At 40.8% G+C, this 25,075-nt stretch overlaps 1 protein-coding gene across 1 annotated transcript in view; it reads right to left on the bottom strand.

Moving 5' to 3' along the window:
* LOC144600593 (calmegin) overlaps positions 1–24,449 on the bottom strand; it is a 30,019-nt gene extending 5,570 nt beyond the window's left edge. The window contains exons 1-11 of the mRNA XM_078412357.1: positions 24,327–24,449; positions 21,199–21,329; positions 20,379–20,452; positions 18,164–18,216; positions 16,919–17,060; positions 12,022–12,103; positions 11,136–11,328; positions 10,443–10,632; positions 7,976–8,089; positions 7,076–7,229; positions 5,300–5,515 (exon numbers count right to left, since the gene is read on the bottom strand). Of these exons, the coding sequence (XP_078268483.1) occupies positions 5,300–5,515; positions 7,076–7,229; positions 7,976–8,089; positions 10,443–10,632; positions 11,136–11,328; positions 12,022–12,103; positions 16,919–17,060; positions 18,164–18,216; positions 20,379–20,452; positions 21,199–21,324 (1,344 nt within the window). The 5' untranslated portion in view covers positions 21,325–21,329; positions 24,327–24,449. The remainder of the gene's footprint in view (positions 1–5,299; positions 5,516–7,075; positions 7,230–7,975; positions 8,090–10,442; positions 10,633–11,135; positions 11,329–12,021; positions 12,104–16,918; positions 17,061–18,163; positions 18,217–20,378; positions 20,453–21,198; positions 21,330–24,326) is intronic.
* Positions 24,450–25,075: the final 626 nt, after the last annotated feature.

The following is a 25,075-nucleotide window of genomic DNA, read 5'->3' on the forward strand; positions in this document are numbered from 1 at the left end:
GTGGTCTACAGGAAAGTAGACCGCACCTCGCATCCACTTACTTTGCAGATACACCCACCCCTTGCTCCAAGTACATCCCTATTTGATGGACACAAATTGCTGGAGTAACTCTGCGGGTCAGAGAGCATCCCTGGAGAAAAAGGATGGGTGAATGGTTCAGGTCTGGACCGTTCAGGTGCTGGGATAAACCAGCATCTATAGTTCTTTGTTTCTACATCCCCATTTGTCCATCCAGCACTGGCAATGTTTTTTAATGTCGTGCCCCACAGTTGCTCTTCAACACCCCCTCAACTGAGCCCCCCTCAGTGGTTCCCCTGAACTCCGCTATGGGTTGACTGTTGATGAAGGACAACAGACCCTCTACATTTACCTGATGACGGAATTAAAAATAGGACAGGCAAATGGCTACAGTTCTCATGTTGACCTGATATCAGCATTGAATGAAAGTGATGATATGCATAATCATCACTTAAAACATTCTTGACTTAAGCTGTGATTTATGTCGTTCTTCCAAAGGATGCACAGGAGGAGGGGTAGGAAGATGATGGCAGCTCATCGCCCTGCTAGGACACACCAGTACTCAGTGGGACTGGTAAGGTGGAGGTTTTCACAAGCCTCAAATGGTGAGGCTGCAGGATGTTCTAACTCTGTTAATCCAGAGGCATATTTTCGACGCATGTCCCAGTTATCAGAGCAAGAATACGAGTAGCTTTCCTCCACCACTGCCAAAGCCACAGAGGTAGCATCATGAAAGAGTTCCAGGAAGAGAAGCAGTAAAGGTTTGTGGCTCCTCATGGACATACACATGAACGTTACACAATGCCAGATCGCTCAGTCTTTTCAGCACATAAATACAATTTCTTAGCATTTTTTTCCTATCTAGGCCATTTTTAGTCACTGGCTGGCAAAGGCTTTTTAATTTCTGATGAATGAGATTAGATAGACGGAACAATACAGTACAGGAACAGCCCCTTCGGCCCACAATGTCCACGCCGAACATGATGCCAGATTAAAATAATCTCCTCTGCCTGCACAAGATCCATATCTTTCCATTCCCTACATAACCATGTGCCTATCTAAAAGCCACTGAAATGCCACTATCATATCTCCCCTGGTGGCGTTTTCTAGGCACCCATTACTATCTGTGTAAACATCTTGCCCCGCATCCTTCCTGTAATTGGCGGACCAGAACTGCACACGATACTCCAAAGTCCCATAACGTTGCAACATGATTTCCTGACTTTTAGAATATAGATCAGTACAGGGACACTATGTCTGTGCCAAACGTGATGCCAAGACAAACTGTTATCTGCCTGCACATCCCTCCAAATTCTGCATTTCCATTTGCCTATCTGAAAGCTTAGTAAAATGCCACTATTGTATCTACCTCCACCGCCACTCCTGGCAGTGTGTTCCAAGCACCGACCATCCTCTGAGTAAAAAACTAACCTAACATATCCACTTTAAATTTGCCCCTCTCACCTTAAAGCTATGCCCTCTAGTATTTGATTTTTCCCTCCTGGGAAAAAGGTTCAGTCTTTCTTCCCTATCTATGCCTCTCGTAGTTTTGTATACTTCTTCTTCACTGCCGTGTGCCGGGGCAGCAGGGCGAAGGCTGCGGACGCCAATAGGATCACCAAAATCATCAGGAAGGCTAGCTCCGCCCTGGGGGCGGAGTTGGATTCAAGGGAGGTGGTCTTGGAGGGGAGGATGCTCCTCAAGCTGCAGAGCATCCTGCAGTTCACCCTCTCCATGACACACTGGTCAACCTGAGGAGTACCTTCAGCAACAGACTGGTTCCACCAAGATGCAGTACAGAACACTACAGGAGATCCTTCTTCCCTGTAGCTATCAAACTGTACAACTCCTCCCCCTTCTGTCATGGGGTAGACTGAGACTGACTCCCCTTCCCCTCCCCCCCTTCCAATCTTTGCACATCCCCAAGCCTTTCCACTCATCACTTTAATTTCATGTTTAATGTCTTTTGTGTTTTGTGTATTTTGTGTTTTTAAGATTGTTGGCAGATCAATTTCCCTCCTGGGATCATATCATATCATATCGGTTCTTACAGCTCCCCTCAACCTCCCGCAGTCCTGAGAAAACAATTCAAGTCTGTCCAAACTTTTCTTGTAGCTAATACCCACTAATCCAGACATCATTCTGGTAAACCTCCTCTGCAACCTTTCCAAAGCCTTCACATCCTGCCTTTACTGGGGCAACCAGACTGCCCTTTTATACTCAATGCCCTGATCGATGAAGACAAGCATACTCGATGCTTTCTTTACCATTCTATTTACTTGTGTCAGCACTATCAGGGAGCTATGGACTTGGTCTCCAAGATCCCTCCATGCACCCAAATGCTGTTAAAAATTGTGCTCCTTACAACTTACCTCTTAAAGTGCCACAACTCACATTGGCTCGAATTAAACTCTTATCTGCCATTTCTCTGCTCATTTCTGTAGCCAATGAATGTTCTGCTGTATACTTTGACAGCTTTCCTCACTCTCCATAACTCCACCAATTTTGGCTTCATCTACAAACTTACTAACCTATCTACATTTACAACAAGGACAACAGGGATCACAGCATGGATCCCTGCGGAACTCCCCAGGTCATGGACCTCCAGCCAGAATAACATCCTTCCACCACAATCCTGTTTCTATGAGGATGTCAGCTCTGAATCCAAACGATCAAGTCATCGTACTTGATACCCCATGTATCTTAATTAAAGCTCAGAAGTTTGGTCCTTGAAAGTGAGGCTAGTTGTCTCCATACTGAGAAACTAGATAGGCAGGTGGCAGATAGAACCAATACAATACTGAGGGAATCCTGGGGACCAATGTGTGATACTGCTGATGCATTGACTGCATTATATTCTTTCGTCTCTCTCATCTGAGAATTGTCTCAAGAGAAGCTGTGAAATGTTGTACAACTCATCACATCACCACCACTTCTCTGAGACCCTGCCTGGTTCATTCTGATGGGCACCTCCAGATCTGCCTGGACATCATCTGCGTGCAGATAGTGTACATGTGTATTTGCTTCTGGATCTTGTTGCTTGGGCTCCTTGCGCGTATTAAATGCCGTGTTTGAAGTACACCTGTATCTGAGCAGATGGCCAATGTGAAATCAAATAGGGTGAAATACTTCAGATCAGTACATCTCCGCTCTCCTGGCACCTTCAAGACATTGGTAGTGCTGGAATGGCAGAATGACTGACCCAGCGGCTGTTACTCCAATTAATAACTAAAAAGATTTTAAATACGCTTCTTTTTAAGATGTTATGCAGCAGTGCAATAAATTTTCCCGTGAACCCGGTGAGTTTAAAAACAGAGCAGGAAACAGGGCTCTGGTACGTTTAATGGGAGCATGGAAAGATTGCTCCAGTTAGTTTAAGGGAGTGTGGACAACAGGACCCCATATGTTTAAAGGGAGCACGGGAAATGGGCCCCCAAGGATTTCAATGGAGCATGGGAAACAACCCCCTGGTGAGTCTAAACGAAATGCGGAAAATGGACCCAGCGAGCCAGATGTTAAAACATAAGTGTTTCTGAACAATAAGATATTGGATTAACAGATTTTTACTGTACTAAAGCAACCACTGCAGCTGTCTGAGAATTACTACAAGCTTAAAACATACTTTTATATTTGTGCTCCATTGACAGTGTTGTTGTTGTTCTCTTGTTGTTGATGAACACTCTAGAGAGCCTTAATAGCCTTGTGCTTGCAATCAAAAACACCCTCCAGCTCTCGTACTCGTACGTCCAATGGTACTGACTAGCTCCATTGTAGGAACAGTTACATAGTTATCCACCCAGAGAAATAAACCAACGAATCATCAGTCTTATGCATCTATGTGTCACTGTTAGCAAGGTCCTGTAAATGTATCTGGCAGAACCTGGAAGGACTCATAGAAGATGAGGCCAAGGATGTAGTTGACATTTTCCACAGGTTTTGATGCAGGAAGCTACAACTGTCTGCCATCACCATAAACCCTGATGAGTTGAGGAAGCTCATGCTCACTGTAATCTGTGTCCACCGAGTATGGCTTCCCTGCAAGCTGGGCCTCACTGCTGATATCTGCGGGGCTGCAGGTTTGTTGTTCTCAGGTTTTTGCCTTTGCTGGCGGATCTCCTGCTGGGGCAACGTCTGCTGGTGATGACACAGCTCCTGCTGCTTGTACAGCCCCTGCTGGTAAAGGCATTGCTGCTGCAGGTCCTGCCAGTGCTGGAGGCACATCTCCTTGTGCTGCTGGAGTTGCTGCCCTCTGTGTCCACATCTGAGACCAAATGTACAGCAGCATAGGCAGCACCCAATCTAATCTGACAGGTCAGATCTCCAAAGTGTAAAGCAAATATGCAAAGGTCTGAAGGTGCCAAAGTAAGCTCCCGGCATGATTACTGTGAGGAAAACCTTCCACACAATAGGCAAGAAAGTAGCAGTGAGCTTTTCCTACTTACTGGTATATTTTCCTGTTATTTCTTTAACCCTCCAATTGCTGGAGTTTTCCCACTTTATTTTCAATGCTAAATATCAGGAAGCCTAAAAAACTTCCAAACCACAGTTAAATTGCACAGACCTGTTAGCATTTCTGTAATGGAGTGACTGACATTTATGGTATTTGGCTTAACATATGATGAGCGTTTGACGGACACTGGGACTGTACTTGCTGGAGTTTAGATGAAGGGGGACCTCATTGAAACCCACCGTATAGTGAAAGGCTTGGATAGGGTGGATGTGGAGAGGATGTGTCCACTAGTGGGGGAGTCAAGGATGAGAGGTCATAGCCTCAGAATTAAAGGATGTTCCTTTCGGAAGGAGATGAGGTGGAATTTCTTTAGTCAGAGGGTGGTGAACCTGTGGTTCTTTGCCACAATAGGCAGTGGAGGCCGTCAATGGATATTTTTAAGGCAGAGATAGATAGATTCTTGATTAGTATGGGTGTCAGGGGTTATGGGGAGAAGTCAGGAAAATGGGGTTGAGAGGGAAAGATAGATTCACCATGATTGAATGGCGGAGCTGAATGCCTAATTCTGCTTCTATCACATGATATTGACTCTGTTGTCGCTCCAACACTGCCCAGTTAAAGGTGGAAGATGATGGTGTTGAGTTAGCCTGGTGATCTGAAAATCTTCCCAGTTTTATTCCCATTATCTGGCTGCAACTCTTTCCAACCTTGCACTGCTTATACAAACCTATATACTGTAGATCTGTACATTGAAATTTACCTAATTTCATTCCAGACAAGCTGTAACACAACAAAAAGCGATTCACCTGCACAGGGGCTATGTTTACTTACGTCATCTGCATCGTAGGCTGCTTTTGATTTTGCCCATGTGTCTTTCACCCACTGCTTGACAACCTCCTCATCAGACGAAATAATAAAATTGTCAAACATAATATTGGCAGTGAGTGACCAGAGCTCCAGTCCAATTGCACCGATGGAAGTCATTTCAAATGGGTTTGTATCCTCAAAATAGTTTGGATTAGGTATCTTTCGAGGTATCCATGCTCCCTATTGGAACAAAGTTGGAAAAATTAGAACTTTTGCTAACTTAGATTTCTGGATTTGTTATAGCAGAGTGAAGATGTGTTGTATATTTTTGAGGAAGGGCAGAGAAGTCACTTACTTGACGGTTTATATATAACATTGTTTTCAGTTTGGAGTGCATGAGAAGCAGTTTATTGAAAGATTGGCTGTTATAGAGAAAAGTACCATCCAAAAATGTACATGGAATATAGGAGAGATTGTAACACTGAATGGCATTTTAAAAGTATATAACTAGAAATTGGATTACATATATTTTTGATATGCTAAAGGGCTATATGTTTTGTCCAAATACCAAGTTAGAAGTTACCAATACCGGAAAAAATGTCATGAAATTAGGTCATCCAAACTGCTATCATGGCTACTTGTTTTCAAGTAAATGGCAGCAAAGCCATTAGTGTGCTCAGCTACAGGATATGGGTCAGGACTGATGATGAGATCTCACCATGGCCGCCGGACCTCTTGGGAGGAGGGGACCTGTTCAAGGAAAAACTCAAGACAAAATTGATGCGAGGAGATAACAGTGTATGGATCTTTCTCCACTGGCTGATCAATGGCAACATTGGGCTCACTGAGGTTGTTTTAACCGCATTAATTTGCCTGCTTTAATTCTTCCATCTCGTTTGACTTTCTACTTGTTGTTTCCAAATCCTTTAGTCTCATTTACTGAGGAGCTATCTTGTTTGTTGCTTTGCTAATTCAGGTCCCAGGTACCCTGTCTCTCCTACCATAACACTATGAGCCTGTACTTCCACCTTCTTTATGAAAAAGAGTGGTTTCACCCAAAAGATGCAAGAATAATTCTAGTATGTGGCATTTGCATGCTGCGTGACAACAAGATATGTGACGACAATTAACAAAAGTTTTCTCATACAATTTTTTTCAGTTACTCCGCTGGCAGATCCTAGAGTGATTCCATGGGTCTAGTTGTTCAAATGACCATCTCATGTGTGGATTCCCAGTAAATATCACTCTAGCCAAAGCTATCATCACATGAAGCTCACATATGATGATGATTGGGTCGGGTTATAAATTCCCTATTTCAGAGATACCAAGAATAAATGTAACATCCAACTCCAGTCCTCAAGTGTGATCAGCTAACCCATCAGGGGCTGGGAATCAAACTTCATATCTTCTGGAGACACAAAAGATTGCAGATGCTAGAATCTGGAACAAAACCTGCTGGAGTAACTCAGTCAGTCAGGTAGTGTCTGTGGAAGGAAAGGAATGGTTGACATTTTGGGATGAGATCCTGCATCTGGTTCATAGATTAATGAGAACAGTTAGAGAATAAACACAGTTAAAACCTATAAAATGCAGGACCGATGCAGGGTGTCCGAAACAATGACATTCCTTTCCCTCCACTGACATTGACTCGTTGAGTTCTTCTAGCAGTTTTTTTTGTTGCTTCATAGCTTGCATATTTATTCATCCCTAACAGGAACACTACAGACTGTGCAAAGGTTTTAGCTACTGTAAGGAAGATTGCAACACTGGTGAGAATTGTTCTATGCAGCATCAATTTACCTTATAATTGGGATTGTCAATCATTGGTGCCTTCCACTTGCCCCTGTAGTAAGGATTGGGGATCATGGGGGGTGTCCAGGTTCCACAGCCTGCAGTCTGACATAGAGGGTTTGGGATCTTTGGTTCTTCCCATTCACCATCCATTTCTATATCCCTGAATAAAAAAATTAAATGATTTTGATAGAAAAGAAATTCCAGAATGATCTATAAGTAAAATAACAGATTTTATTTGTGAATTCAGGATACGTCACATTAAAAAAAATGAAATCTACCTTTGAACGTGAGAAAGTTATTTTTCTTCATCATGGTAGAGAAAACCTTTGTCTTAACAACAAAGGTTCGCAGATTAGGCAAAAATGGTTGAAGAGTGCACAAAGATTTGTCATGTTATTGTATGAGGCATTTACAGGCCAAGAATACCTTGGTAAGGTTATTGATGAGGAATGGACATTTAATCAGAGAACACTTTGAAGAGTTTTGTTTGGTGTGTGAAAGAATATTATATTGAGATGTGTGGCACACAGGAGATGAATATGCCTGAGCGTTGGTCATAGAGTCATAGAGTTATGCAGCGTGGAAACAGGCCCTTCGACCCAACTTGTCCACCCCAAACAATATGTCCCATCTCCACAAGTCCCACCTGCCTGTGGTTGGCCAATATCCTACGAAACCTGACCTATCCAGATATCTTTCTAAATGTTTCTTAAACATTGTGATAATATTTCATGGAATTTGACTGCGAAGATTTGGGTGCATGCATGAATACACCAATAAAATTGTTGGGTATATCAAGGGTTTGGTGAAGAGACTGGTATCTGGATGAGTTTATACTTATAAAGCAGTTCTGGGAGGGTGAATCATATCTGTAAGCAGCCTGTACTCTTTCTGTGGTCAACTTACCAGTCTGAAGGTTTCTTAGATCCAGGATCTGTAATGTATTCTGCTTCCTCATCCAGCCAGTTATCAGGTTTCTCAGCAGTGGGATCTGGGATATTGTGGGGAGCATCCTCATCCCTAAATTACAAAGCATAGCAGCTGCTCATGTGAATATCTGACATTTGTTCACATTGTAAAATATTCAAAGAGCATTAAGGTTTGCAAGTGCAATACAGCAGTAGGAAGAAATGACTGCAGATGTACCCAAAGTACAGGAGCAATTTGAAGTTAGATGGAGAGCCAGTTCTGAAACAGTGTATACAGAATAGTTGTTAACTATGTATTTTATTCCTTCCCTTCCAGTTTTCTTCCTTCCAATTTCCAGTATTGATGTTAGCAGAGCATGAAGTATGATCATTCACATGACAATCTCTATCTGAGATTAGAGTCTCCATGGCTATGAAACTATACTTTGTTCAGCAAGATCAACCTACTACTCTCTTGTCCAATTAATGATAGAATTTTTTGATGTGATGGATGAGGGTTGATAATGGAAATATGGTTGATGTGATATATGTGGAGTTCCAAAAGGCATTTGATAGGTGCCACTTAATGGGCTCATCATCAAGAACGAAGGCAATGGATTAAAGGGAGTTGCAGCAGGATAGAAAATTGGCCAGGTATCAGGAAATGGAACAATAGTGCCACTTTGTTTGTCAGATAGATTTGGGAAGTGTATTGTTGAGTTCCAAGGGATCAGTACTAGTACTGCTGCTTTTCTCTAAGCTTATTAATTTAGAGTTGGACAAAATGTTCACATTTTGACTAGTAACCAGTGGGGTGCTGCAAGGCTCGGTGCTGAGACCCCAGTTATTTACAATATATATTAACGATTTAGACGATGTGACATCTCCAAGTTTACGGATGACACAAAGCTGGGTGGCAGCATGAGCTGCAATGAGGATGCTATGAGGCTGCCCGGGCGACTTGGATAGGTTGGGTGAGTGGGCAGATGTATGGCAGATGCAGAATAATGTGGATAAATGTGAGGTTATCCACTTTGGTGGCAAGAACAGGAAGGCAGATTATTATCTGAATGGTGTCAGATTAGGAGAAGGGGAGGTGCAATGAGACCTGGGTGTGCTTGTACATCAGTCACTGAAAGTAAGCATGCAGGTACAGCAGGCAATGAAGAAAGCTAATGGCATGTTGGCCTTCATTGCGAGAGGATTTGATTTTAGGAGCAAGGAGGTCCTACTGCAGTTGTACGGACCCCACTGGTGAGACCGCACCTGGAGTATTGTGTGCAATTTTGGTCCCCTAATTTGAGGAAGGATATTATTGCTATTGAGGGAGTGCAGTGTAGGTTCACCAGGTTAATTCCTGGGACGGCGTGACTGACATATGATGAAAGAATGGGTGGACTGGGCACTGAAATTTAGAAGGATGAGAGCGGATCTTATAGAAGCATATACAATTCTTAAGGGATGCAGGAAAAATGTTCCCGATGTTGGGGGTGTCTGGAACCAGGGGTCACAGTTTAAGAATCAGGGGTAGGCCATTTAAGACTGAGATGAGGAAAAACTTCTTCACCGAGAGATTTGTGGATCTGTGGAATTCTCTGCCACCGAAGGCAGTGGAGGCCAATTCACTGGATGTTTTTAAGAGAGAGATTTAGCTCTTCGGGCTAAATGAATCAAAGGATATGGGAAAAAAGCAGGAATGAGGTACTGATTTTAGATGATCACCCATGATCTTATTGAATGGCGGTCCTGGCTCAAAGGACTGAATGGCCTACTCCTGTACCTGTTTTTCTATGTTTCCATGTTTCTTTGACATAACACATGAAGACACGGTAAAGATTCAGGGGGATTTTGATAGACTTTGTGAAATATTAATAGGTGGTGGAATAGGAAGATAGGTACCTGAAGAAATTTAATGTTGACAGTGGTGCATTTTGGTAGGGGAAATATATATATATATATTACTCACTGGTAGCCTGATCAAAGGAAGAATTTTCTCTATTTTCAGCTGATTGGTGCTGAGCTGCTTTTTAATGCTAAAGGAGGAAAACTGCTTAATTCCCTGCCGCAGATAGACACAAATTGCTGGAATAACTCAGCGGATTAGGCAGCATCTCTGGAGAAAAGAATCCAGACAGGACTGGAGACTGAAGAAGGGTTCCGACCCCAAACGTCACCTATTCCTTTTCTCCAGAGATGCTGCTTGACCCGCTGAGTTACTCCAGCATTTTGTGTCTATCGCTGGTATAAACCAGCGTCTGCAGTTCCTTGCTATGAATTTCCTGCAGACCTCTATTCTCTGAAGTTCGAAACCGTTGATGTCCAATTATGCTCCATATTATTGGAGTTGATAAATACTATCTGGATTCTTGGTTGTTACTAAGTTGAAGAAGAAAAGGTGAATACAACTGGACAGTTGACTAAGTGCACAGGCACTTCTACTTAACCTGGATTGGTTTAATTCTTACCAGTCATTGGGTTTCACTGATTCTGGGTCAGCTATTTGAGGCCTGTCATCCCAGTCTTCAGGTTTTTGATGGCTGGGATCTCCAATCTCTTTGGGTGGGTTGACAGATGGAGTCATGTCATGAAAGAAGCTTCCTTTACTCACAGATATTTCATCAATCCATATCTCGTAGCTGTTGTCTGGTCTCACAACTAAATCAGTAATTATTTGATTTGTCATAGAAAATAGGGAGAGAGATGAATGAGAATGTCATAATTTTTAGTACAGCAATGATGTTAAAATATACCAATAATGTATGTAAATATGTTACAATATACTAATGATGCTAAGGTGTGATAAACCTACTCCGGAAATCAACAGCTGGATTTTGACATCCACATTTTAATCTACGTTTACACCAGGAGGAGTAGCACCATAGATTGTGCTGAATACAGGGAACCTTGCTCTTCATTTTAATTATTATTTTCACCATCAGTTACATAAGAGAAAATTGACATATTACTTATCTATATATAAATGTGTATGTATCCAATGAGATGCATGTTCTGTGCCATTTGATTCAAAAAGTAATTTAGACTGCAAGTTCCACTTTAATCACAAACAATTAAGAATCTTTTCTTAATCCTTAATCCTTTCCTCCCCTCTCTTGCAGCTATTTTAGTTTCTGTTAGAATGGTTAAGAAGATCACATTACTCAGTGTGTACAGGTGAGGTCTTTTATCGGTGAAGTAACTTTGGAGGTCCACGTCCGGTTTTCGGGCATGCTTTTCCTCAAATGCACCTGTTACTGGATCCCTATGTCTGAAGATGAAGTGCAATTTGTAGTTGTGGCCACACTTGTCTGGTCCAAACATGATGGTGTAAGGGGTTTTATCAAAGAACTTTTCCTGTGGAAAACAATGTCAGAGTTCATAATGAGCGCAAGAAATTTGTCATAAAAAAGTGATTTACCAATCATTCAGGTTGAGTAGGATCTATCTGCTGAACCAACTTAAACTATGTTCAACTGTGTTCTTTTTCTAATGTCAAGCTGTTACTCACCCAGTCCTTCGTAGTGGTGACAGGTGGAGATCAATGGTAATCAATGATCAACACAGATGAACACCGAATATAATCATTGATAAAATGAGTTGGACTTTAATAATAACTATTGATTGACAAAGTATTGGATCAATGGTGAGAAATGACTGACATAGTCAATGGTAATTATCCATTAACTAACAGTCTGGAATCAACCGTGATTATTCATTGAAGCAATCTGAGATTTATACTAATCCTTAACTTGGTCTGGAAATGGTTTGTTAACAGACCATTGGATTTGACAGTAACCACTGACCAGTACAATCTAGAATAATGGGTGATCATCAAATGACTTCTAATTGTACTGCTAATGTGACAAAAACTAGTTTGTTTAATATGGAGGAATTTTCATGTAAACAATGTCAGTGAAACATTGAAAAAAATGAAATACCTATTGTACAGGATACTTCTCTTTTTAAGTTAGCTTTCTTTAATAATGAGGCATTTTGCACGTAAGCACACACAATATGAATTTGATTCTTATCAAAAGGATGACTTACCAGATCAAGCTGATCATCTTCAGACAGTAACTTCAGATATGCACCCCCACACTGAATTCCTTCCTGGAAATGTACTTCATACCTAAAGAATAGAGTGATACCATCGTATATCTAATTTCAGTGCCACCTCTATTTGTCCTTTGTTATTCAATGCTCTTTTTCCTATTTCCCATTTTTCTGGCCTCCACTCATTGTCACAGTTCACTCATTGTCACAGTTAATTGCTCAGCAAGATAGGGAGAGTGTTTGCTCTAAGGATTCTTCCAGTGCATTGCTGTTCACCCTGTTAGGAGCTGCAAGGGAGAGGTCAACACTAAACCACTCTCATGTTTTTTTTTGTGGCTCTCATTGGGGAATGTCCAGCCTCCGGTCCGGTGAATGACAACTAACACAGGAAACCCAGTGAGAGATTCAATGTCAAAAAGCCGAAGAGAACCAGGAAATGCAGTAGAAAGGAATCAATGAATGATACAATAATACAGTAAACAGTGTGCCTGTGGCAGTTATTTGAAAAAAAAAAGAAATTTGTCTCAGTCCCCTGGTCTTCTTCAATAATGTTTCAACCTTTGAAATATTTACCTAATTTTAAAAAGTACAATCTTCTTCAATCAACTTTTATGCAGATACTTAAGATTCTTCAATCAATTTATTAATTGCTGCTTTTGTCAACTTCCATTAATTTGTATTGCTTAGTTACCAATCCTTCTGCCTGTGGAAATAATTTTTGCTTATTAACAAAATTTATAGATTTGTAATTTCTGGGTTATCACTAGAGCTAACTGGCACAGAGCTAAACAGTTTATGGGTTGATGGAGGGCAAGGGGAAATACATGGCTAGATGTGTAAGATTAGACATGCGTGTAGGAAAGAAAGGTTTAAAAGGGGATTTGAGTTCCATTTCGCCAAGCATTAGCAGGCAAGTCAAAGAATTTTGTGAAGGTGCTCAAATTAATATTCTGCAACAATTGGCCTTAGAACCAGCAATTGGAAGGTCTCGTTAAATTTCAAATGAGTTAGGAATCAGTTTTATTTAGCAACCTAATAATGATGAAAGCTCATCTAATGGCAACCATTACAAAAATGAGATCAATATTGAAAGGTGTGTTTGTACATAAATTTCTGAAGGCCAACATGTAGGTGCAGCAAACAATTAACAGGCCAAATGGTATGCTAGCTCGCATTATGAGAGGATTTAAATGCAGGATAAAGAAGCTTATTTTAATTGTATTAGCCCTTGATGAGATCACACCTGGGATATTGTACATAGTTTTAGCCTTGTTACCTAAGAAAGGATGTATTTTCTAAACAACAAGACGTCACTAAAGTGTTTCCAAGAATCGTGGGATTACTTTCTGAGGGGATATTGAGTGGGCAGGGCCTGTATTCCCTTGAGTTTGGAGAAGAAATGTCATTCAACACAGGTGTCAGAGGTTTTGGGGAGAAGGCAGGAGAATGGAGTTAGGAGAGAGATAGAGATCGACCATGATTGAATGGCAGAGTAGACTTGGTGGGCCGAATGGCCTAATTCTATTTCTTATAATCTTATGATCTTAAACGTACAACATTCCTGGAGCGCTTGACTTTCTCATTGTATCCCCGGACTGAGGAATCTAGAACCAGGGGACATGATTTCAGAATACGTGAAGGTAATTTACATCCATGGAGTGATCATATTATTAAAATTCTATCCCAATTCTTTTTAGATTATTTTATTAATGAAGTACTTTATTGATTTAATTAACCAGTCATCTTCCAGTATCATAAAGAGTGATTGTGAAAGATATTAAGGCAAGAGATACAGTAACTTACTGAATATCATGAAGGTTTTTTTTTAGCAAATCAGTGAGAGACAGCAGCGATTTAGAAAGGATGGGCCATATTTGATGAATGTGATTGAATGGTTTGAAGAGACAAATAAAGTATTGGACAGTGAAATGTTTATTGACGTAACAAATGCAGACTTTCAGAAGGTATTAGATAAAAGCCCTTCAAAAAAGATTGTAAGAATTGGATTATAAATCTCGTTAGGAAATTGAAAGAAGAGGAAACAGAGACCATGTCGGTGTTCTTACTAGTAGAATGTGTTAATTTGGCAACCATTATGATATGCATAAGGAGCACAACTAGCCAGTACACTCAATTTGGATAGGAACCAAGGAAATTATTGCTATTGAAGGACATTATTGCTATTGAGGGAGTGCAGCGTAGGTTCACCAGGTTAATTCTCGGGATGGTGGGACTGACGTATGATGAAAGAATGGGTTGACTGGGCTTGTATTCGCTGGAATTTAGAAGGATGAGAGGGGATCTTATAGAAACATATAAAATTCAGAGTGTTGGACATGCAGGAAGAATGTTCCCGATGTTGGGGGAGTCCAGAACCAGTGGTCACAATTTAAGAATAAGGGGTAGGCCATTTAAGGCTCAGGCGAGGAAAAACTTTTTCACTCAGAGTTGTAAATCTGTGGAATTCTCTGCCACATAAGACACAGAGGCCAATTCATTGGAGGTTTTCAAGAGAGAGTTAGATTTGGGTCTTCAGGCTAATGGAATCAAGGGATATGGGGAAAAAGCCGAAATGGGGTACTGATCTTGGTTGATCAGCCATGATCATATTGAATGATGGTGCTGGCTCGAAGGGCCAAATGGCCTACTCCTGCACCTATTTTCTATGTTAACCACATATTTTCAATTGACATAAAGATAAGCAGCATTATAACCAGTGTATAAGTTAGCTGAACTTAGTGCTGGCACATCATTTGACCACAGTGACTGCAGCAGTGAATGCGAGTCGTGGCAGTTGGGAGGTCATGTTACAACGATATAAGACGTTGATGAGACCGCATTTAGAATATTGTGTTCAGTTCTGGGCACCATGTTATAGGAAAGATATTGTCAAGCTTGAAAGGGTTCAGAAAATATTTACGAGGATGTTGCCAGGACTAGAGGGTGTGAGCTATAGGGAGAGGCTGAGTAGGCTGGGTCTCTATTCCATGGAGCGCAGGAGGATGAGGGGAGATCTTATAGAGGTATACAAAATCATGAGAGGAATAGATTGACCTCTCAATCTGCGGATGCTGCGGGAGCGGCTGCGACTCGTCTCCGGAGGCTCCGGCGTGGGCCGCGTGGATTTCGGAAGCCCACAGGCCCTTGGATGGGGGCCGACATCGGGAGCTCCGGCAGCGGCAGAGGCAGCGTGTTCGCCCGCCCCGAATCGCGGGGCTTGGGTTGGCCCGCAGCGGACCTTTCACCGTCCGGCGCGGCCTGAAATAGGCCGCGGACCTTTCACCGCCCAGCGGGGGCTTCAATGTCGGGAGCCCCGACCGCCCCAATGTGGCAACTTCAACAGCCTGACCGCGGGAGAAGACGACAGGGGAAGAGAAAAGTCATTCTGGCCTTCCATCACAGGGAGGAGGGGACTGGAGGAGACTCACTGTGATGGATGTTTCTTTTTGTTTGGTGTTAGTTTATGATTGTATGTGTTATTGCATTTTTATTGATTATTCTTATTGGTCTTATTGTTCAACTGCGGGTAATGTTTCATTTCACTACACATTTATGTGTATGTGACAAATAAACGACTATTGACTATTGATTGGGTAGATGCACAGTCTTTTGCCCAGAGTAGGGGAATCGAGGATCAGAGGACATAGGTTCAAGATGAAGGGGAATAGATTTAATAGGAATCCGAGGGGTAACCTTTTTCACACAAAGGGTGGTGGGTGTATGGAACAAGGTGCCAGAGGAGGTAGTTGAGGCTGGGACTATCCCATCGTTTTAAAAACAGTTAGACAGGTACATGGATAGGACAGGTTTGGAGGGATATGGACTAAGCGCAGGCAAGTGAGACCAGAGTAGCTGGGACATTGTTGGCCGGCATGGGCGAGTTGGGCCGAAGGGCCTGTTTTCACACTGTATCACTCTGTGAACTCTATCTATAACCAACCCCTCTGATCACAAAAGAGAAGAGTGTCTGAACATTTGACAAGGACTGGATTGTGATAAATGTCAGTCTCTATCTGTGCAGAGCAGTGTACTGATACACAATGTTTTGGCTCACTACGAATGAATGCTTTTTAGATAAATGCACACCTTTTGAAAATGAATTCTGAAACCATGTGGGGTAAAACATATTTGCTAAAATTGGTGAAAATGAAGGTTGTGATTACCCTTGCAATGATCTTGCAGGACTGAATAGGGTTGATAATGCAGTCTATAACTTACTTCAGGTTTGAGGGTCAGGTATAACATGGTGAACCTGTGACCTAGTCTGAATTTGATGCATTGAGCATCCTTGAAGCTGGTGTGATGTCCAGATGCAAGATGATTAAATCTACCAACATTACTGCAAAGCTCTAAAATACAATAGACAATAGGTGCAGGAGTAGGCCATTCGGCCCTTCGAGCCGGCAATACCATTCAATGTGATTATGGCTGATCATTCCCAATCAATATCCCGTTCCTGCCTTCTCCCCATACCCCCTGACTCCGCTATCCTTAAGAGCTCTATCTAGCTCTCTCTTCATACGGTCAATGCTTTAGCTGTTCAATTTCTCTAAAGCAATATGTGCTTCTTAGGCCGTCCAATGCACAAACATTATTATTTTTTCCCCTGGTAGTTTTCTTGTACTAACTCTTAGAGGTTGCTGTACTGAGGCAATCTTTTCAAACCAAGTTCCAGGAGAAAAAAAATGGAACCCTGAAGACATTAGATCTTATTGAGTATCTTAAAAATGGGTTCAAGGATGATAGTGTAGAGGGCAGCTGGTAGATATGCAGTTGTATACAATTAGTTCACAATAATCCCGACTAGTGGTGCTATTGTAAATGTAAATTGGACGCTTTATGTTTTAAAAAAATAATAATATGAGATTTTGTAAGTGAATACAATACTCACTGTACAATGAGAGAATTGTTTTTGAAAGAGAAGGGTTTCTGTAAATATGCAGCAATAGCATGATGTTTGGCACGGGATTTCAGCACCAGTCCTTTGTTTCCTGGGATTTTCTGGTTATAGGATTCTTCTATGGCCCACATTCCTGCAATTCAGTAACTAATTAGCCACGACCTGCAGAGTTCAGTGATGTGAAACAAACAGATTAATTGTATATGACACAAAATGCTGGAATAATTCAGCAGGTCAGGCAGCATCTCGGGAGAGAAGGAATGGGTGACGTTTCGGGTCGAGACCCTGCTTCAGACTGACCCTTCTCGACCCGAAACGTCACCCATTCCTTCTCTCCCGAGATGCTGCCTGACCTGCTGAGTTACTCCAGCATTTTGTGAATAAATCGATTTGTACCAGCATCTGCAGTTATTTTCTTATACTATGTATATGACACCTTTATGTGTTCGAACAAAACTCCAAAGAAAGCAAGTTCAAGCCCTGGAACTCCAAGCACAACAGCACTAGTATTAATGAAACAGGAACACCCTTAATTCCAGGCACCATTTTGATGAGGGGCCTATGCTGGGTGCTCAAATGGTCTTCCTGTTTCAGGTGGGGTTTTTTGCACTTTGCTGCTGTTAGAGATGTGCTGGCTGCTCTTCCCCAGTATGTTAGCCATAACTCTATAATGAAGGTCATTTAACAAGGTAGGTTATGGATCATTTGTAGTGGTGCCCCTGGTTCAATAGCCAACATAATTACTGAAAATGCACAGAAATAGGCTACTTTTATGAAGTAATTGGAGGTTGTTCCTGCAATTGCATCTCAGTTTAGATCAATCTTTCAGAAGGGGCAAAACTCTCTTAAAATGTTGCAGGTTATTCACATTTCTTTGCTCTGTGCATGAAAACAGCAACAAACATTATGGTGGGGTAGAAGCGCATCCATTTGGCATAAACAGGCTTTATGTTGTACAGCACTTCTGAGATTCAGTCATAGGCACAGAAACAGGTCTTTTGGCCCACCATTGCTGACCATCTATATTAATCCTATTTTCTAATACGTAGTCATCGCCTTTCGTTATTTTTTTTTCTCAAATCCCCACTAATCCTCTTGCGTCTCAGTGTAAAAAGGAGAAATCTACTTTCTAGGCATGCTTGTTGAAAATCCAATCTGGCTTCCAAGTAAACAAGAGGTAAAACTGTAAGTAAATGAGATATCAATAATCACTGATATTTCACTGAGGTGACTTACCTTCATATCTGTTGTCATCGGTGTCGTCATTTGTAGCTTCAGATGCTACCCACCTGGAAAGGGAATATGAAAGCTTTCAGTTTTTGTGTGGCAAACAGTGTATATTCCACTGAATACTGACATCTCCATTACCTCTGCCAGTGTGGCTCTTCATCCAACCTCTGTGAAATATATAGCACTAGTTTCTGAATGGTTTACTTATCAATATCCTCTTCTCTTTATCAGACATAACCTCAACTGAAAGCCTCCTCTCCATTTCCAGATACATATACTGTATGTCACTGTTGGATAACTATTGTATAAACCTCTGACCCCCATGCACAACTTTCTAATTCAGTACTTATAACTTTGACCATTCAGTACTTTGACGTGTCGCTTCAATCTGTTAATGCATCATTCTCCGAAGCGCTTGAGTTTCCATTATTTATTTGCTGATGACAACTCATAGTCCCTTCATAAAGGGCCGACCATGCTCAGACTGGTTTGATTGAAAGTGAAACTGCAAAAGTAAATCACTCTCAAAGGATACTGTGAGCAAAATAAATATTAACATAGTAATGATTTCTTTCTCTAGGATGGGAAGCAAATGTGCTCCCTGAGTCATTGAGTCATACAGCATGGAAACAGGGTCTTTGGCCCTACTTGTCTATGCTGACCAAGATGACTCATCTAATCTAATCTTATTCGCCAGCATTTGGCCAATATCCCTCTAAACCTTTCCTATCCATGTACCTATCCAGTGTCTTTTAAATGCTGTTATAGTACAAGACCCTTCTTCATAATGATAATGTTCATTAATACTAATCCTACTGTTTGAAGAAGGGCCTTGACCTGAAATATCACCTATCCATGTTCTCCAGGGATGATGGACCTGCTGTGTTACTCCAGCATTTTATGTGAGTTAGATTTAGCTCTTTGGGCTAACGGAATCAAGGGATTTGGGGAAATAGCAGGAATGGGGTACTGATTTTGGATGATCAGCCAAGATCACATTAAATGGTGGTGCTGGTTTGAAGGGCCGAATGGCCTGCACCTGCACCTATTTTCTATGTTTTTATGTCCTTTTGAGTATTAACCAGCATCTGCAGTTCTTTGTTTCTCCATGTTCTGATTTTATAGTCCTGTGACTCAGTAACATATCACATTCCGGAGACTGGCATCATTGAACGATATCTGATTGTTAATATTTCAGATAAATAGAATAGGTGTCTTGATAATAGAGAATCACACTGCAAATCCAAACTGTGCCTGGAAATTTGTCCCTCTTTGGTAGTTTCTACTTAACACATTGTCATGTTAGCGCATGGTTATTTGGCCCCAAAACTCTTTCCACTGGGTTTTGAATTTTCATTCCTGATGTTAATAATTACGTAATTTCAAGGATAAATTACTAGTAAATTAAAGGGTAAATTCTTTCCTTTAATTAATTACCCAGATAGAGCACATGAGGGAATTTGTCCATAATTGACTCCATGCTTTATGCAGTCAATTTAACATAATAGGCAGGAAATGCTGAAAACTGTTAGAGGTGTAAAGTGCTCCCTAACCAATATTTTTCCATCTGCTCCTCACAGTTAATCCTTTACATTCTAGAGTAGTTAGAAAAAAATTGTCTTGAGGCATTCTAGTCACATAGAGCTTACATTTCTGGAATCTAAGTATGAATTCAAGTTAAATAAAAAATATGAAGGTTTCTTATATTTCAAAGAGATTGAATAAAGGTGGTGGAGGTTAGATAATGGGTTTGTCATATTGGTACAGACCGCTGTGTTATCAGTTTAGTTTCTTGTCACGTGTACCGAAGTACAGTGTGAAGCTTTTGTTGCGTGCCAACCAGCCAGCGGAAAGACAATACATGATTACAATCAAGCCATTCACAGTGTAAAGTCTGATCAAATAGTCCGTTAGTAGTTCTCTGATTGCAGTAGGATGGTATTAACTTTGCTGGAGTGGGCTGGGACCAGGTGCATCCTGTCACCTGTTGGAAAATCAAGTTATCAGCTGGCTTTTCACAGTGGAGCTGGACTGATCAGCAATTAATTGCATCTAACCCATTCACCTGAATGATCAGATATTTGTACTTGTAATAGTTACAGAAAGAATATTATTAATTATTGTTAATTCATTTAGTCCCAGCTTCAGTCAAGAAAGTCACCGACACCTAGATAGATTATACACACAGTTGTAGTGAGATCAAACATGGAGGCAAGCTTACCCTTCAAAACCATCTGTGTCAAAGGAAGCCACAAAATGGACATCACCAGTAGGCTTTGGTGGCTTATGAACAATCTGAAAAAATAATGGTACAATGAAAACCGAGTGTATCTGTTAAAAGAGTGGTGGGAAGATCTACTCTTTATAAAGCTACCTGCATTTAGGTGAATCAATGACTTGAGCTGAGATTATTGTGTTGTATTTCAGTGTTGTAATTTGAAGCTATCTCACTGTGGATTCAGATACAGTCCGTTTATAGAAATTTCACATTGGGGGAAGAAAGCAAACATACAAGTTTTTGTGCAGATCTAATCTGCTAATATTGGAAAAACAAATGCAAGCTGGTAGATCTGATCTGTATCAATACATTGTTAATGGGTAATAAAAATGTCTCAAAGATAGGCACAAAGTGCAAGAGTAACTCAGCAGCTCAGGCAGTATCTCTGAAGAAAAAGGAGAAGTGACATTTTGGCTCGGGACTCTTCTTCAGACCGTCACCCCCAAAAAATATCTCAATGTGGGATCAACCACCTGGTTTGCAACTGAGAGAAGTGGATCAGCACGGTCTCAGGATCAATCCCCAATATGTCGTGATTTGACTAATGGAGTTTCACAATGGAAATGAAAATCAGTAAGAATTCATGCTTCTAATCTTGATTACCAATGTTTGATAGTAATCTCCATTTCAACTGGCATGCTTTCACTTCTGGCTGTAGTGTCAGAGAATTTAAATATTTACATAAAATTCAACAATGATTACACATGGAATATTGGACAATATAAGTTGCTCATATATTTAATTGTACAAGATGAGTTCTCACCTTGTGTGGTTGGCTGGAGTCAGGATATTGTTGAAACTCCTTATCCTTTTTGGAATCATCAACATCTTGTGCAAAGACCAGTGCCAGTCCAGAAATGCCGAGACAGGTGACGAAATGTAGCCACATGCTATCTTGTGGAAGTGAAGTAATCAATTCATTAATATATGGTAACACAACCATTCTCCACTCCTACAAATCCCACTTCAGCCTTCAACATTGAGGTTTATTATTGTCACATGTAGAGCATCATTTCCATAGATAAAGTCCAATGTCCAGTATGTTCCCAGACAAACTATTCCACATCACATTTTGCAAACATCTCCTTTCCTTCATAACCTCATAAAATATAACGCGGGAGAGAAAAAACCCTCTCTTTTAGTATCATTGGATTAACTTTAGGACTTAAATAACCCTTCAAGTGATGCCCTCAGAAAACTGAGAGCTTGATAAGTTCTGAGGCTGAGTATTTATTCTTTGCAAATTGGCTTTGGCATTTTGTGTGTGTGTGTGTGTGTGTGTGTGTGTGTGTGTGTGTGTGTGTGTGTGTGTGTGTGTGTGTGTATTGGGGGGAGGGGCGGGGTGGAGGAGTGGTGGTCATTTCAAGAGGATGAAGAAAAGTCAGATGCATTCTCCAGTAGCTAATCATCTAAATTTAATCCAAAATTGCTTTTGTCTATTTATTGGGATTTTTTTCTCTGACGTTTTCCACTCAAAATCATTCACTAAATTTAGATTTGATACAAACCAGTGCAATCAGATTGCGTTTAAATCATCATTTATATTAAGAAATATTTCTAAATATATTCCTTGTTGTATATGTAAAGTTTAAAAGTTAGAGCTGAAAATCTGGAAAATAGATCAGAAAAAGTAAGCATTTAAAATCAGTGTTAGTTCATGAATTGCTGGAAATATTAAGCAAATGATACATTAACTGCAGGGAGAGGAAAAGACTTAACATTTCATGTAGATGACCTCTCATCAAAATAACTGAATGTCTGAAGAATGGTCTCGACCCGAAACATCACCCATTCCTTCTCTCCAGAGATGCTGCCTGCCCTGCTGAGTTACTCCAGCATTTTGTGATACCTTCGATTTGTACCAGCATCTGCAGTTATTTTCCTATACAAATTTCAGTCATAATGCTGAATATGACTAACAATACACAAAAATCATTTATTTGGTTAGACTGGGGTACACCAATCAATCTCTTAGAAGTTAAAAAGAAATTCGACACCTTTTAAATTATAGTAATATGAAATGTCACTACAGATACTGGAAATCTCAAACCATAATAAAAAACGTTCAAAATACTTAATGTCACTCACCATCTGTGAAGAGTCAAACAATAACTATTTCAGATGGATAAGATTTCATGAGAACTCAAATACTACCTGACTTGCTGAGTATTTCCAGAATAATGATCTTCAACTTGAAACATGAACTCTATTTCTCTTTCCACGCATGCTTTCCACTCTTTCCACAACCCGCCAGGTGTTTCCAACACTTTCTGTCCATAATGTTTCGCTTTATATTTCAAATATATTTATTAATTTACTTGCATTTAAAAAAATCTCTGGTTGATAATCAAACTTTCGGTGCAAATGCACTCAATTCGCATAGTTCAATTCAATGGTGCACCAGACAATGTGGGACAACACTAAAGGCTGAGGGAATGTTCAACTCAGTCACCAACTGCCATTTATCCATGTTTAACCTTACATTCAGATTTCAGAACATTATTAGATTATATTCACTAAAATGTTGCTTTAATCATTGCTTGTTACTACCTAATATTAACTTTCAAAACATAGAATAGTACAGCTAGACACTAAATGCTGGAGTAACTCAGCAGATCTGCCTAGATCTTCTAGGGTCTCGACCCGAAACGTCACCCATTCCTTCTCTCCCGAGATGCTGCCTGACACACTGAGTTACTCCAGCATTTTGTGTCTACCTTCGATTTTAACCAGCATCTACAGTTTTTTTCCCATAGAATAGTACAGCACAGGAATAGGCCCATCAGCCCACAATGTCTGTGTCAAGCATGATGCCAAGTTAATCTTCCCTGCTGGCGTGTTATCCAGATCCTTCCATACCCTGCATATCCATCTGTCTATCTGAAAGCTTCTTAAATCTCACTATTGTATTTACTCCCACCACCACCTCTGGCAGTGTGTTCCAGGTACTCACCTCTCTCTGTGTAAAAAAAATCTTCCCTGCTCATCTTCTTCAAACTTTCTTCCTCTGACCTTAAAGCTATGACCCCCATTCTTTGTCATTTCCACCCTGGGGAAAAAGGTTCTGACTATCTACCCGATTTATGCCTCTCATTATTTTATATTCTTCCATTAGGCCTCCCCTCGACTTCCGATGCACCGGAGAAAAGAATCCAAGTTTGCCTAACCTCTCCTTTCTGCTAATATCCTTCACGCAAGGCAGCATTCTGATAAACCTTTTCTGCACCTACCCCAAGGCCTCCACATCTTTCCTGTAATGGGGTAACCACAATTGCACCCAGTATTCCAAATGCGGCCTAACCAAAGTGTTACGAAGCTGGAATATGACTTCCCGACTTTTCTACCCAATGCCTTGACCGATGAGCGCAAGCACACCATACATTTTTTCTCTCAACCTCTTCATAACCTAGGTGCTTATTCTCACCTACCTAATAATGATATTCCCTAATTAAATTAACCCAAATGAATGAGAGTGGCAGGAGTCTTTGATGGTGGCCACTGTCCTTCACACACAGCTCAGGGTTGCTCTGCAGAAGGAACACACATTGTTTGCTAGTGTGCATGACAGTAACTTACCTTGTAGTATACACTGGTAACAATATTATTTACAAGTTTGTGTTATTTTAGATGTTATGCTTCTTATTATTTGGACGCTCTCCCAAAAAAGTGAATCATATTTGTTTATTTTGGCAGACACTGTCATCTTAAAAGCGCATTAAGGGGTTGTTGAGGCAATGGAGCACATTACTGTAGAATCTCTGTTCCAGTCAGACATCTCTCCCCAAGTAAGAGAGGCCTTCCATTTTCCTGCTTCGAACACTCTTGGAATAATGGGGAGTGATAGCATATTATTACAGCTATTATATTACATAGAACAGGAACATTACTCACCCAATGTTTCAAAATAAGTGAAAGGAACTATAATCTTCACCTACATTTAGTGCTACTTTGTGATAAAATATGCCTGGGGCACTGGCTGTTCCCAGATCCTCTATGTAATCCTGTGGCACCTCTCACAGACACTGCTGCACAGAGCAGGCCGGAGCAGCTTCTAACTTCTCAACCTTTGCCCCCGGCAACCGGAGGGAACTTTCACCAGGTGGAGTCATGGCAACCAGCCAGGACTAGAATGTGCAACTAGCTTACTCTCCTCAGTGCGACTGACTCACTCACTTTCAAAATGTTACATATTCACTTTGCAGTATTTCTATTTATTGAATGTATTTGCCATTCATATTTTTGTTTCTAAACCATATAAGTTTTACCCGTCGACCGAATGAATCCTCCACAAATATCCGAAGTTGGTTCCTGGCTGGTTTCTGTACTGAGAAATCAAGTAGGTGCCAACCTCCATTTTGTGATGTTATAACATCAAAATCATATGTTTATTCCTGACTGGTATAAAAGCACTGACTCACTGGCAAGTATATACTGGGACTTGATCTTCCACAACTTATTAAATTTAAAATATTGTTCTTGTTTCCCTGGGCCTTGTCTCTTTCAGTCTCTCTTATCTCCTCCAGGCGTCCATTCCTTGGTATACCCCTGAATCCTGCATCTGTTTCTCTTTACTTCATCAATTGTGATGAAGCTTCCAGCTACCTTAATCTTCCAAATATCCCTTAAAAATTATTTAATAT

The sequence above is a fragment of the Rhinoraja longicauda genome, chromosome 15, assembly GCF_053455715.1.
Source record: "Rhinoraja longicauda isolate Sanriku21f chromosome 15, sRhiLon1.1, whole genome shotgun sequence".
Classification (NCBI taxonomy): Eukaryota; Metazoa; Chordata; class Chondrichthyes; order Rajiformes; family Arhynchobatidae; genus Rhinoraja; species Rhinoraja longicauda.